General features: G+C 37.7%; 1 protein-coding gene and 1 long non-coding RNA gene across 3 annotated transcripts in view; one reads left to right on the top strand and one right to left on the bottom strand.

Annotated features, from left to right (window-relative positions):
* LOC141572116 (uncharacterized) overlaps positions 1–574 on the bottom strand; it is a 347,085-nt gene extending 346,511 nt beyond the window's left edge. The window contains exon 1 of the long non-coding RNA XR_012497281.2: positions 437–574. This is a non-coding gene — a long non-coding RNA (uncharacterized LOC141572116). The remainder of the gene's footprint in view (positions 1–436) is intronic.
* Positions 575–814: 240 nt separating this feature from the next.
* The window catches only part of NEGR1 (neuronal growth regulator 1), an 840,333-nt gene continuing 827,153 nt past the window's right edge, over positions 815–13,994 (top strand). Inside the window, exon 1 of one of the 2 annotated variants that reach the window (XM_074334947.2) lies at positions 815–1,650. In XM_074334947.2, coding sequence (XP_074191048.1) covers positions 1,475–1,650 — 176 coding nt within the window. In that variant the 5' untranslated portion in view covers positions 815–1,474. The remainder of the gene's footprint in view (positions 1,651–13,994) is intronic. The other variant, XM_074334948.2, reaches the window with a different exon arrangement.

The raw sequence follows: 13,994 nt of genomic DNA, 5'->3' as shown, positions 1-13,994 counted from the left end.
TCCGCCCGATAGGCTCCAACGGGTTAAACTAGCCTCTTACATAACAGGACTGCCTGGCTGTATACAATTAAAACACTTGATTGCAGTCTCTTCCCGACTCTGCATCCCGGCTCAACCCTCCTGGTCCCTCCCAGCGCGCCTGCGTGCAGCGCGCACACGAGCCCGCGCGCACGACTCGTGCACGCGCATCACACACACACACACACACACACACACACACACACACACTCTCTCTCTCTCTCTCTCTCTCTCTCTCTCTCTCTCTCTCTCTCTCTCTCTCTCCTCTCTCTCTCTCAGTGTCAACACGCGCGGGGGAAAGGGGGCACCCTCCAAACCATATTGAACGACCCACTAGACACTCCAGATGGTTTCCTGCAAGGCCTTTCACGCACGCCCCTCAATCCGCTTAAAACGCAGCCCCGGTCTCGGTCCCTACCTATTTCCGAAAAGAGGTAAAGAGTGAACTAGTTGGCCGCTGGTTAACGGTAGCGTGGTCACCCAGACGAGAACGGAAAATAATAACAATAATAATAATAAATAATAATAAAATAAAATAAAGAAACAAAACCGGACAGTCCTCAGCATCATGATGGCGCCGAGCACAACTTGGACTTTAAAGTTACGGTGCCTCAAGAGGTAAAACGCACGGGCGAGGGAAAGCAAAGCGCCCCTCTGCTCTCTTCACCTTAGCCCGACACGGAGACTTTTCTAGCAAAGCATCACTCGAGTGCCTGTGACAGGGAGGGCAGCGTTCTGTCTACGACGCAGCTCTCGTTTCCCCTCAGTTTGCATCATTGTGCTACACCTCCTCCTGATACATTCTTTTCTCGTGTTCTTTATTTTCTTTCGTTTTTCCTCCCTTCATTTCTCCCCCTCCTTGCTGCTCCTCCAGTCCCCGGGCGGGGTTGCTAAGGAAACGGCCGCTTGGCAACGCGCGCGAGCCCGGGGGCCGCCGGCCGCCGCTGCGCCCCGCGCTGCTTCTACTCCTGCTGCTGCGATTGCAAAGCCGCCGCCGCTGCCGCTCGCCCTGCCTCCGCCGCCGCCGCGCCTCCTCCCTCATTCGCCGGCGCGCTCGCCTCCTCGCTAGATGGTGTGCGAGCCGCCCGAGAATTAGACACACTCCGGACTCGGCCAAAAGCAACCGAGAGGAGGTGTAGTGTGGTGCCAGGGGGTGGGAGGGGAGGGAGGGAGGGAGAGCGAAGAGGAGGAGGAGGGGAGGAAAAAAAAAAAGGAAAAAAAAAAAGAAAAGAAAAGAAAGAAAAAAGGAAAAAAAAAAAGACAGAGAAACAGCACCCAACAACTAGAGGGGGGGCGAAAGAAAGAAAAGAAACCCACCCACCCACCAAAAAAAAAAAAAAAAAAAGAGAAAAAAAATCCTGTGGCGCGCCGCCTGGTTCCCGGGAAGACTCGCCAGCACCAGGGGGTGGGGGAGTGCGAGCTGAAAGCTTCTGGAGAGTGAGCAGCCCTAGCAGGGATGGACATGATGCTGTTGGTGCAGGGTGCTTGTTGCTCGAACCAGTGGCTGGCGGCGGTGCTCCTCAGCCTGTGCTGCCTACTACCCTCCTGCCTCCCGGCTGGACAGAGTGTGGACTTCCCCTGGGCGGCTGTGGACAACATGATGGTCAGAAAAGGGGACACGGCGGTGCTTAGGTAGGAAGAACGGCGTGCTTTTCGTACTTGTCTCAGTCTATCTTTCTGTCTCTCTTTCCACCCCTTTTGCCTTCTTTTTAAGCCGAGTAATAATGCTGATGCCGATTACTATCAAAAGACCACATCTCACGACAGGCAGGTGCTGATTCTGCCCCAGCCCCGGTCCCTTTACGCTGGGGCAGGTAGCAGGCTGGACTCCTGATGCTAAAGCACTTTGCCTGAACGCCAGGTCGCCCTGGGATGAGTGAAGTGGGCGGCTTAAGAGGGGCAGGTGCCACTCTGAAACTCAACAAGGTCTCTGTTTTACTATCGTGGGTTACTCTTGGAGAGTCTGACAAGTTTATCAGGTTTGTTTCTGTTTTACTCTCGCCTAAGCGACTTTTCCAAACTGCTGGTTCCCTGCTCCCATTTATTTCCCTCTCACTTGGACACTTAGGCTCAATTTCTCCCTCTTCAGCTTTCTTTCTTTCCTCTTAACTGCTTTCTCCCTTTTCTCCTTGCTCTTCCTCTTTACCTGTTTTTTTTTCCATTCCTTTCTTACTCTCTTTTTTGTCCATTCCTTCCCTTTTCTGTTGTTTTTTATTATTTCTCCCCTTTTCTATTTTCTCACTTTTATCTCCACCACTCTAATTTCTGATCCTCTTATTTAACCCACTTTCCTCCACTCTTCACCCTTACCTACTCCCCATTTTTCTTCCTCATTACTGTCTCTGTTTTGTGATCTTGTTACCCCTTTTTTTGACTCAACATTTCCCATCTCCTTTTCCATTGCTGTCATACGCACATGCCTCTTCTCTCTAACCCCTTCCAGTACCTTTTTTTTTTCCACCCTCACACATCTTTTTCTTCAACACACTCCTCACATACTCCCTATTTCACATCCTCACACACACTGGCACTTCCATGCTCTAACAAGCACTTTCACATCCAGATTCTCTTTTACTGTTTAAAAGGCACACACTTCTTCACTGATCCACACAGGTACTCACACGTGTGTACACAGGGTCTCTCTCTCTCCCCCTCCTTCCCTCCCTCCTTTTCTTCCCTCTCTCTGTTTTCTCTACCCCCTCTTCCCTTCTTCCATCTTCAGTTTGACTTGTTTCTCACTCTCCCTTCTTCTCTTCTTTCTCCTAAGCTTGAGCACAGAAATATTTTGTCATTAATGAACATCCATAGCCTGGTGTTAGCCCTAAGGGACACTGTAGAGTGAGCTTCTGCAAACATTTTCTGTCCTGTGAAAATATAAATTGATGATCAGCAGTGCTTAGACCTAAACAAGGCTAAACACCCTTATTCCTTCATTTCCCATCGCCCTTCCTTCTCCCCCTGACACCCCCACCTGACGTACACCTCAAATCTCCCTGAGAGATCTTCTTTCTCTCCACTGGGTGGTAGTTGGCTAATAAGTGTGGATTGTACAAAGTCAGTATGCATGATGTGCCTAAGGTGAAAGAGAGTGATATGTTTCTGTTTGGATCATGCAACATAATTTAAATGTAATGATCTGGGATCTGGGTGTGGTATATGACTTCAACCTTCTGAAACATGCTTATGAGTCCGAGTTTGTGTGAAAAGCTACTATACCATCTAATATACTCTAATAAAATGCTTTTATAACATATCTTGTTATTTTTGCTGTAAACCCAAATGCCACTAGGTGTATACAAAAGTAACACATTGTTGTAACTTAGTAAAATACCTTTCTTTTCATTGTTGGTAAAAAGTGATGAACTCTTTGACACATAGAGGATATAAATTAAACCCATATTTGTGTTCTTTATGTTAAGTGTGTTTTAGAAGTTTGAACAATAGTGGTAAGGATGAAACACTATTTTCAGAGGCTGCAAACATGTGTCATGGGAGCTGCAATTTGTAACAGCATATTGCTTATTTGTAATGATCATTAATATTGTCATCCTAAAGGGTTTGATAGACTGCTTGTCTTTTGATGACATATCTTGGCATTTTGTTTCTAATGGACAATCTAATAAACAGTATGGCTAATTAAAATACCTGAACCCATGTTTTGTTTCTAGGAGACCGATGTTTAGTTCACTCATTGCTTCCAATACCGAAGCTTCTTTAACTAGTGGGGACAATATCTTTCCAGTATTGTTGGTTTGGTGCAGCCTTGTTTACTTGTATGCACTGTGTCTCTCTCTCTTTTTTTTTTTTTTCTTTATCCTGAGTTTTATAATATCTTGTTTTAGGGAACTTTAGACTTTTAAACTTTTTAAAGAGACTATAACCTCTATCGCTTCTAAATGGTATTTCTAACCAAATACAGTGTTTATTTTTTTTTTAATAAACAATCATTTTTTCATATGCAACAGAAATCTGATCTGCAATACTTTTTACCCAAAGTGATTTGCTTGTAGTAATTCTAGAATTCTCTAGAGAGTATCCCATTTTTTTACTTTCTTACTTGTCTATAGGTTTTAAACTATTTTAACATATATATTTACAAAAAATTCTGTTAATTCTCTTTGCTCCTCTCCTGCAACTGGTATTTACTCTGTTCATAGAGCAGTAGAGACAGAGCTTAAAGACTTAATTGAGTGTGTGTAAGTCAGGTGACATGGTTTTCATCAAATGTAATGTCACAGAGTTATATTTTATGTTTTTGCTTTGGATACTTAGAATTGCATTTGATGTTATCCTGTAACTCATTAGAAAACCAAACAAAATATACCCTCAAACATGCACACTCCCATCAAAGTACAGAAATCTAGTGCTCAAAAGAACACTTTACGGAGTTACAATATATCATTTATTAAGTTTTACACAATGTATTCAATTTTTAATGTAACATCCCTCAAAATGTGTCTAATAAAAAGCAAATAGTGACATAACAGTTATCAAATAACTTTAAGTGCTAAAGGCCTGAAAGTGCAAACATGTAAGCCAGTGACTGTTGCTTGTGGTTACATTAATGACACAGAAGTTTAAAGGTCAAATGATCCATTTTTATCTCCTAAGTGTCACAATGTCTGTTTTAGAGGAAAGAACCAAGAAAAACAAAACTTTCTTTAAGTGGTGTTATAATACAAAAGGGAAATTCATTCTGTGATCTACTGACTATATCATTTTGTAAATCATCTTCTCTGTTCAGCTTAGGGGACTTCTAATGAAATTTCATTTAATAGTTTCAACCTTCTTATCATTGTAACTTTGCCTTTTAGGTTAGTGAAGCAATATATTAAATGTCAAAATATCCCTTGCTTCTAATAATGTTATTCACTGATAAATCTCTGAAGGATTCACTTGAGCTATTTGGACCTTCTTGATAAAGTATTTAATGATGCATCTATTCAATAAAGTAACATTTGGTATCTCCCTTACTTAAACTTTGGATTTAAAAAAATGCATGGATGTCTAGAGTACCTTGTAATTTGCTACAAACACAACCTAATATGTTCATTAATTCATTACATATGGAATTTGATTGCAACTACATTTAATATGTATTAGTATTTTATGCTTAACGAAACTTGTTAATCTGCATATGGAGAAATTAATTTCTTCTCCAGTCTTCATTTTGCGTTCTGTAGCATGGAAGATCTGAGTCAGTGTTCCATGGGGTGACGTAGCAAAGAACGGGAGATGCTGGAACCATCACATGATCAGACTTCAAGACCTAGTATTTCTAGATCAGGAAAACGAAGGGGAACAAAACTCTGCTCCAGATCAATACATACATTTCAGACAACTTTTTAAATATAGTTTTGCAGTTACTGTAATAATGAGTAAATTGTTTTATTATTACCTTATGAACAAACACAGTTATATTAACATGTCCAAAATGTTTAATATTCTTTGGAAATAATACAAGGAACATCCCATTTACATCCTCCTAGTATGTGCACATGTTTTAAAACACATATCATTTTTAAACTAACTCTTTCACTCTGTTCCTACTTCAGCTCTTTTCTATAACTTTGTACATTTTAAGCCATTTTCCTGATGTAAATTCAAAATAGTCTGTTCTCTGCTTGCTTGCTTTAATCAAAGAAAGGAAGAGAGATTCTTTTCTTAAATGTGATATCTCCTTTTAGCTTAGCAAAGTTGAACTCTGTCATTTTAATGCAGTAGATTTGAATGGGAGTCATATGAGATTCTAATATGATTTTTCAGTAAGGAGGAAAACTTTTGCTTATATCATAGGAAGTAGAGCATAGTTCACTGGAAGAAACAAAACTTTTGCAAGTGCATTTGTAAGTGGATATGACAAGTATTTATTGCTTCTCAGCCTGTTTGTCTAATATATTTGCCTTTTGATTAGATTACATTAATTAGGTTTTGTTTGAAATGCATGCTATTGGATACAAGAAAGTAAATGATATGTGTCTTCAGAATTACCCACAGCGATAGAAATCAATTATGCTATACTTTTGGAATATCATTGGAGTTTCACATAGTCTGTTGAGTTATTCCTACACATTGATGCATCACATATTCCAAATGCACTGTTCAACTATATAGGTATTTTCAATTTAGAATGTTAAAGGCATTATTTAAAAATCTATATGCTTATTAAATAATATCGAACAAATATATTTAAAATTCTTAATTTTTTCCTTCTTAAAAAAAATGTTAGTAGATTGTCATACTGAGTCAATTTGGAAACACGTATTCCAGAATATGGAATAAAATGCTACAATAGTACTTGTAGTGATTTTCAGAGCTGTTCTATTGGAATGACATATTGGTTGGTATATTAATATGCAATCATATAGTATATTAAAAAAACAAGACAGTATTTTTAAAATGTATACATAAATGTATTTTTGCCCCATGTTTTTCATTCAGAAGAATTGATAAGTCCATGCAGTTATATACATCTTTGAACACAAGCATGTTAATGAAGTACTTATTTGAAATAGATTGGCTTTGCAATTAAACAGCTCCATAAAATAAATTAATTCAGCAATACCTGATTTCTGAAGAGTTTAGAGAAGTGTTCACATCCTATATGTGACATTTCTGGGTTGATTGACTATATGGAACTTTCATCCTTCTGCTACTCTATGCTATTGGAGATAGATGATGGAGCTAATCCCTCAGCTGTGTTTCCCAGTCAGTCACTCCAAGCTGTCTGCAGGCTGTGGTTGGCCGGTGATAGATAGTTTGGGGAGAATGGAGGACACAGTGAGTGAGAGGCCAGAGTGTTTCTCCCTCCTTCATTGCTTTGGGCAACGTCCAGCAGTGTCTCCATCTCTCACTGGAACCTCACTCTTCCATCTTGCATCTTCTACCTGATAACGGGCCTTCGGGCTTCTGTTTACCACCTCATCCATTCATTCTTTCATCCTAGGAACAGTAATGGTTTCTTGCTGTTAAAACTGCTGGGATGTCTTACTGTCACCTATCTGGCTTCTCAGTTTTCCCATCCCCCTTGTAATCAATTTCCTCCCTTAAGTTCCCTCTGTTTTAAATATCCAGAATGCTTTCAGTTCTCCTGCTAGAACCCTGATTAATACAAAATGAAAAGGAATAGTTCCAGTGATTTTAATTATGTTTGATTAAGTGTCTACTTTGTCTATGCCACCAAAAATATTGATTGCTAGCACGGGATATAATAGTTGTTTAAGGAGACATGCGGTAGAGTTACACCATGGCAATATTGTGGCTCATTACAAACAAAGAAGATAGATATTTGGGGTTTTTTTTCCACACATAGATTATGTGAGAATAATAAAACAAATTTATAAATATTAAATTAAATTTAAAAAATAAGGATGTTGGTGGATATATATTGGTAAGATTCAATAATAGTGTATCTTTTTATTTTTTGGACTGAGCATAAGAGAACTAGGGCTAAACTCTCCCTGTGCATATGTGATCAAAATGCTGAGTTAATTCTTACAGTATTACCTTTTTAAATCAGTAGGAATTAAAGACCTTTTTTTAAAAAAATGTAGCTTAGTACTTGAGGAGCTAATCAAAGTTTTCAGTTTCTTATGAAGTATATGACCATAACAATGCCCATGATTCCAGAATTTGACCACTGTTGAAATTAGTTTCTCAAGCCACTTGAATATTTATTAGAACTCAGATAACTTTTCTACTATATCCTGTTCAAAATAGCATAAATTAAGACAGTATGGACATCATGTTTACATAGAAGAGCTAAGGGAATCTTCATATCTTCACTGGGGTGTCTTCATATCTTTTTTCATTGAAGTTTTTTTGTTTGTTTGTTTTTTCAATCTATTTTCGCTCTTAACTGAATATTAGATAATGTGGCGACCTTCCCCCTGACTTGTTCAAAATACTTCCTGAAAGATACTTGTGTAGGTGTCTGACTCCAATAAAGGAAGGTCTGAAAATTGAATTTGCGAACTTGAACTTATTGCAACAGTGTTGCTAACATTTTTTGATATCAGGGATTATTCATTATGAATTTGTACCAACTGGACAAACAGTTAACCAAGTTTACTATTTGGAAGTGCTGAAAAGGCTGCATGAAAAAGTTAGACGACCTGAACTTTTTGCCAACAATTCATGGCTCTTGCATTGCAACCATGCACCAGCTCACATGGCACTGTCCATGAGGGAGTTTTGAGCCAGTTTGAGCCACTTTGAGGGAGTTTGAGCCAGTAAACAAATAACTGTATTGGAACACCCTCCCTACTCACCTAATCTGGCCCCCAATGACTTCTTGCTATACCTGATGATAAAGGAAATATTGAAAGGAAGACATTTTCATGACTTTCAGGACATCCAGTGTAATATGATGACAACTCTGATGGCCATTCCAGAAAAAGAGTTCCAAAATTGCTTTGAAGGGTGGACTAGGCACTGGCGTCAGTGCATAGCTTCCCAAGGGGAGTACTTCGAAGGTGACCCTAGTGATATTTAGCAGTGAGGCATTTAGCACCTTTTCTAGGATGAATTTGCGAGCTTAATTGTCAGGTCTCATACATATATGCATATATATAAGTATACTCATATATTCCAGGCTAATATCCACTGTTACTTTACTTTGAATCCATAGAAAGATATCTGAAAGAATATGTACATTTGTTCTTTAATTTATTAATTGTTTCAGGTTTTAATAATTGTAATATCATTAATACTGTGTTAGATCTGCATGCTTATTGTGATTAAGTACTTTAAATAGAATTTATATATCAATAACCTCTGCCTTACCTAATTCCTGCAGACGTCCTAGTGGGTTAAGATACATTGGAATCATTCAGTGTCTTTAAATTGTAGGATACAACCTCCTGGGGGGTCTTGAAGAAAATGTCTGGCTATTAAAGGTATTTTTAAAATAAAATGTATTAAAATAGAGTAAAAGGCATTATGCATAGTAACAGTAAGCAAAGTATTGTTTGATTAAAGTTTTATTTTGTGTGTGTTGTGTGTGTGTTTGTGTGTGTGTGTGTGTATGTGCGTGTGCTGTGTCAAGACTTTAGATGTATTTCTTACTGTGGATTTCAGAAGAAAAAGTTTGAAATGCAGTGGTATACTTCTAAGATTTTGAGATATAGGTATACTTTTAAGAAGATTCAAGATTTTTAATTGTATAGGAAAGCTTTTGCAATTTGCATTTATAATTAGCAGATAACAGGAACTGCAAAATAACAAAATGTCTGTTGTGACCTAACATATTTTTCTGTTTCTACATCCACTCATGGAGCCTCCTCTTCCTTTCTCCTAAGGTTTCAATTAAATACAATCAATAAAGGTTCAAAGGTAGAGAGAATGGACTGTTTGCTATAGATGAATAGCTCTCAATTGTGAAAGGTAGCTACACACCTCAAACCAGAGCAGAACTTTTGTATCATTCCAAGCATCTTCCAGAGGTAGGTCAACAGTACTTGATAAACCACAGGGTCCTGATACTAGCTGATAGAATTTTAATGTGGTCACATGGCTTTGATTTACAATGTTGAGGAAGTTATCTATTAACATAGTGGTTTCTAAGCCATATCGAGTTCTGGATCCTGAGATGGCACCTTTGATGCTCTTAAGCATCCAGCTGGCATGAGAATTGGTCTTTTAATCACTTTCTCTAGGAAAAGAGGAATATAAGAAAGGAAGAATTTGGCAGTGCGCCAGCATTAAGTGTTGCTCTTTTGAACAGTAGCCAGTATGTTATACTTTGTGGATAGCTGGTAATTTGTTCAATTTAAGGAAGACGTTTATAACCCTTTCCAGTCCATAACTAAATTGTTACTGAATTTCACTCAGTAGTTTAGACACAGGTCCAGTGTTCATGCTCATGCTACCAAACAGGGTTTCGTTAAAGCTATAGCTACTGCTGTAAAGGAAAGGTTTTGGATGATTGAAATGGCCATGAGAGACATGTGTTCTGTTGTCTTCAGAAACCCCTTTTCTCTCATGGAACTAAATTAAATTTAGAGCTGTTGAAAGGATTTAGGAGATACTTTGAACATAAGAACTATAATCAGAAGACGAGAGAATATTGTTTATATAATCTCTCCAATAACATCGCATGCTATTGTATCGGGATATTAAGTGAATAAATCAAAGGGATCATAAAGTTTCCCTAATCTTGTAGATATACTATTTCATATAGAAGAACACACTTAGATATATTTGATTTGCGAGTAACCTATTTACAAATTGGTGTCCTGGTAATTTGCGAGTAACCTATTTACAAATTGGTATCCAGCTGAATAGATAATGGCATCTCTACCACTTAACAAATTGCTTTACACGTTATTAGTGCTCAAAACCTGAATGTTGAATGTAGGAATTGAAGGTGAAAGGGAGGAAGGAAGAGATAAAATTATGTTATGCTATGTAAGTGACTTATAATAAAGTTACCTATAATTTTAGATCACTGAGATGACATAAAATTAAGCCCACAAATTGTACTATACAGAAGAATTACAATAAAAAGGAATAAATGTCAGTTTACAAAATTCATTAAATAATTGGAATAATTCTAGACCTACATCCTTCCCATGATGAAGAGATGTACATTGTACAAATTGAACTTCAAAGATTGTATTTTACCCTCAGGAATATGTCTGCCTCCCAAAGTACTAGTCCATTTATGTTTATTTTTAAGGATAGATAGTAGCTCTGTACCTTGGCCTGAAATGGGGTCAGGGACCAATGTTTTAGAATATGTTCACAAGAAGGAAATCATATATAACTCTTTGGGTAATTGCTCACTTGTCTTCTCGTGCATGTCATTGATCAGTTTTTTACTCTTACATCATTAATATGAAATAATAGATATGAAGAGTTGTTTTTGCTTTTGTGCAGATTTTTATCTTTTAATGTAATCGCTTAGTTGCATTGAAAAACCCATCATGCTTTGTGGTATTCAGAATGGGAGTGATGAGAGTGAGTTCCTACTTCTCTACTTAATGGCTATGTGACTTGAACAAAATGCCAGGCCGTCATTTAGTACCTTCAGAGCAAAACTACATGGATTATATGAGATAATGTTTATAAAAGGCTAACGTAGTATCCACCATATAGTAAGCACTGAATTTATATTAGCTAATGGTTTTATGCTGCTTTTCTTTTCCTAATCTCAATCTGATATTTGGTAGCACTGTTTACTTATTGATAAAGGTATGTTTTCCCCGATTTAAAATCACTGTACTAATTATTTGTGAACCCATTTTACAGTATTTGTTGACCATATATTTTCATCGTGATTTTGTTAAAATAACATTTGTGAGGTAGTACCCTGAGGTATCAGATGGTGAGCCCTGGTTCAACAAAAGACCACGGAAGGAATTTAAATGGAAAAGTTTATTATGCACAGGTCCTGGAGGAGGTACAGGCACGCCTCCGGGGGTCACATGGGGAGGTCAATGCAAGATGCAGGCAGAAACAGTACAGGACCTAGGCCATATGCTTTTACTAAGGTCCATGGGTGGAGTGCTTTAGGATTCCCTGGCCAAGGCTGGATCAGTCAATTCAAACCAAAAAGAGGAGGGTTATATCTAAGGGATGTACAAAGGGAAGACACAGCGGGGGAGGCAGGAGAGAATGTTACTCACAGAGACTGCCGGGGAGGTGATCTGAGGAACTTAAATTTGCTTGTGATTCTTCAGGCTGTTATCTACAGCTTGGGCTGAAAGGAGATGCTAGTGTCAGACGTTCAAGGCCCTGCAGGCCTTTTGGACACACAGAATGGAGGCCAAAGCAGCAGTGGAGTAGAGTAATTTAGCTAAACTCTTGACGTTTTATATTTTAAAGATTCTGTTTAATGGACAACTTGTATTTGTTGTTGTTGAGCCTAATAAGCAAATGAAATTACTCCCAATCTGCAGGTAGAAACACACCAAAAGAGGTTTTAGTTATCAGGGTGCCGACCTAAAGCACTCACTAGCAGCAGAACCATACACTTTACGCTCAGCAGACTGATGGTGACCTGATTCACTTACCAGAAGTAAGAAATCAGTGAAACTGGGTGGTCACATGCAACATCGAGGACAGAAGAAGAAATGAGGAGACAGAGAGAAATTTAAAGAAGAGGGATTAGAAAGTACAATGTGATGGCAGTAGAGGAGTCAGAGGGTGAAGATTAATATTTGTGACAGAGTTTAGAATGGAAGAAGCGGTAACTGGTGACAACATTGGAATAATCCATAAGAGGGCTAGACTTTCTTTTTTTTAAAAAAAAAATAGCCAACTGTGTATTCCAGATGGGGTAGCAAGTAATTATTCAGGATTAACTATACCTTCATGGTATATTTACGACATCTGTTATTCTGAAGGCAGTGTAATTCAGAGGCAGTCTGTATGTGCAGAACTTTCTGTCTATATTGTGATTTTATTCATAGTCAATAAACTTGGGAAATACGAAAGCTTACTCTAATTCTGCATATTTGCCAAATGCACAGTAGAATGATTTAAGTTCATAATCATGATTCAGATTCAACTAACATTCACTGAGCTCCTACTGTATATAAATGATATACCTTAACAGCAATATATAATAATTTATTGCTTTCCCAGTTTTATGGCCAAGTAAATTCAGGCTTGGAAAGGTAAGGTCATCTGCCCCCAGGTGAACAGTCATAGCTGAGCCAGAATTCAAATCTAGGTCCTTTTATTCCAAGGCTAGTGACTTTTCTATTGTGTCTCTCACTAAGAGAAGATCAAAACGATTGGTTAATGTATTGCTTATTCAGTTATTAAACATTTATTAACCACCATCCTTATTTTAACTACTGCTAAATTGACAATGATAAAAATAATCAAGAAGGCATGTTATGTATTTGAGGAAGCATGTTAAATTATTTAAATTAGGTTAAGTACTTAGCATATATTACATAGTAATTAGCATTTACTAGGTTGGAAAATAGTGAAAATTGTTAAAACTAAAAATCTCTTATCTAAAATGATTTCATCCCTAATGATTATAAAGCTATTGATAACACTAGAAAAAAAAATACACAGCTTTTGGTTAGGCATTATGCAATTGTTACTTCACTGAATCCTTGCAATACCTACAATTTTTCTACCTTATTAGGGAAACAAACTCATAAAAGATGAATTACTTTCTAAACTTTAACATAGCTAGTAAACTACATAACCAGGATTTGATCCTAGGCTTGTGAGTCTCCAAAGCCCATGTTCATTTTTTTTTTAAGCCACAATGTTTCCAATGGTATACTGTCCTTCTTAACAGAAATGAAAAGCTGTAGTTGCTTGCTGTAGTTTTCCAAGTCTCCAACTTAATCATTTGAATGCTAATTCTAGTATAACTCTAAGCAGTGAATCAAACTGATTTATAACTCTCCTTTGGAAAGGGCTAGGCCACCGAGAGTATTGAGCACCATTATTTTCAAAGATAGATGGGGGAAGAAAAAATCAGAGATCTAAAAAAGATACTTTTATTCCAGTTTCATTAAACATGTCAGTAATATGTTATCGAATCTTTTGTTTAATTGCAGTCAGTGTAAAATGAAACATTGGAATTAGGTTGCCTTTTTCTGCTATCTGGTAGATGAGGTATACCTCATAGTTTATAGCCTCATGGAACGAAAACTCGTTTTCATCTGGTGTGTAATTTAAGAATCTTTTTTAATGTGTTTACATATCCACCTCCTACAGATTTTACATGTACCCTCATTAGGAGAATGTTTAATGATGACTTACTCCTTGGCTATCCAAAGCTTTCCCAATATGAAGTCCTATTTTTGTCTTATATCATTCAAGAACATTGTCATCCATCTCTAGTCCAATTCTAACTCCTCATTCTCTGAATTTTGAATTCATACACCTTTCCATTTTATAATGTTTATTCTATCAACTTTACCTTATAGTATATTGTTAATCTATTTTGATTCTACAAAGGGATATACCAGCCATTGTCATATATAACAGTCTTTCACTTATTG

The sequence above is a fragment of the Rhinolophus sinicus genome, chromosome 14 (genome assembly GCF_057876585.1).
Source record: "Rhinolophus sinicus isolate RSI-liver-muscle chromosome 14, RSI-T2T, whole genome shotgun sequence".
Lineage (NCBI taxonomy): Eukaryota > Metazoa > Chordata > Mammalia > Chiroptera > Rhinolophidae > Rhinolophus > Rhinolophus sinicus.
The sequence above is the reverse complement of the archived record's forward strand: the minus strand, read 5'-3'. Positions and strand labels throughout refer to the sequence as shown.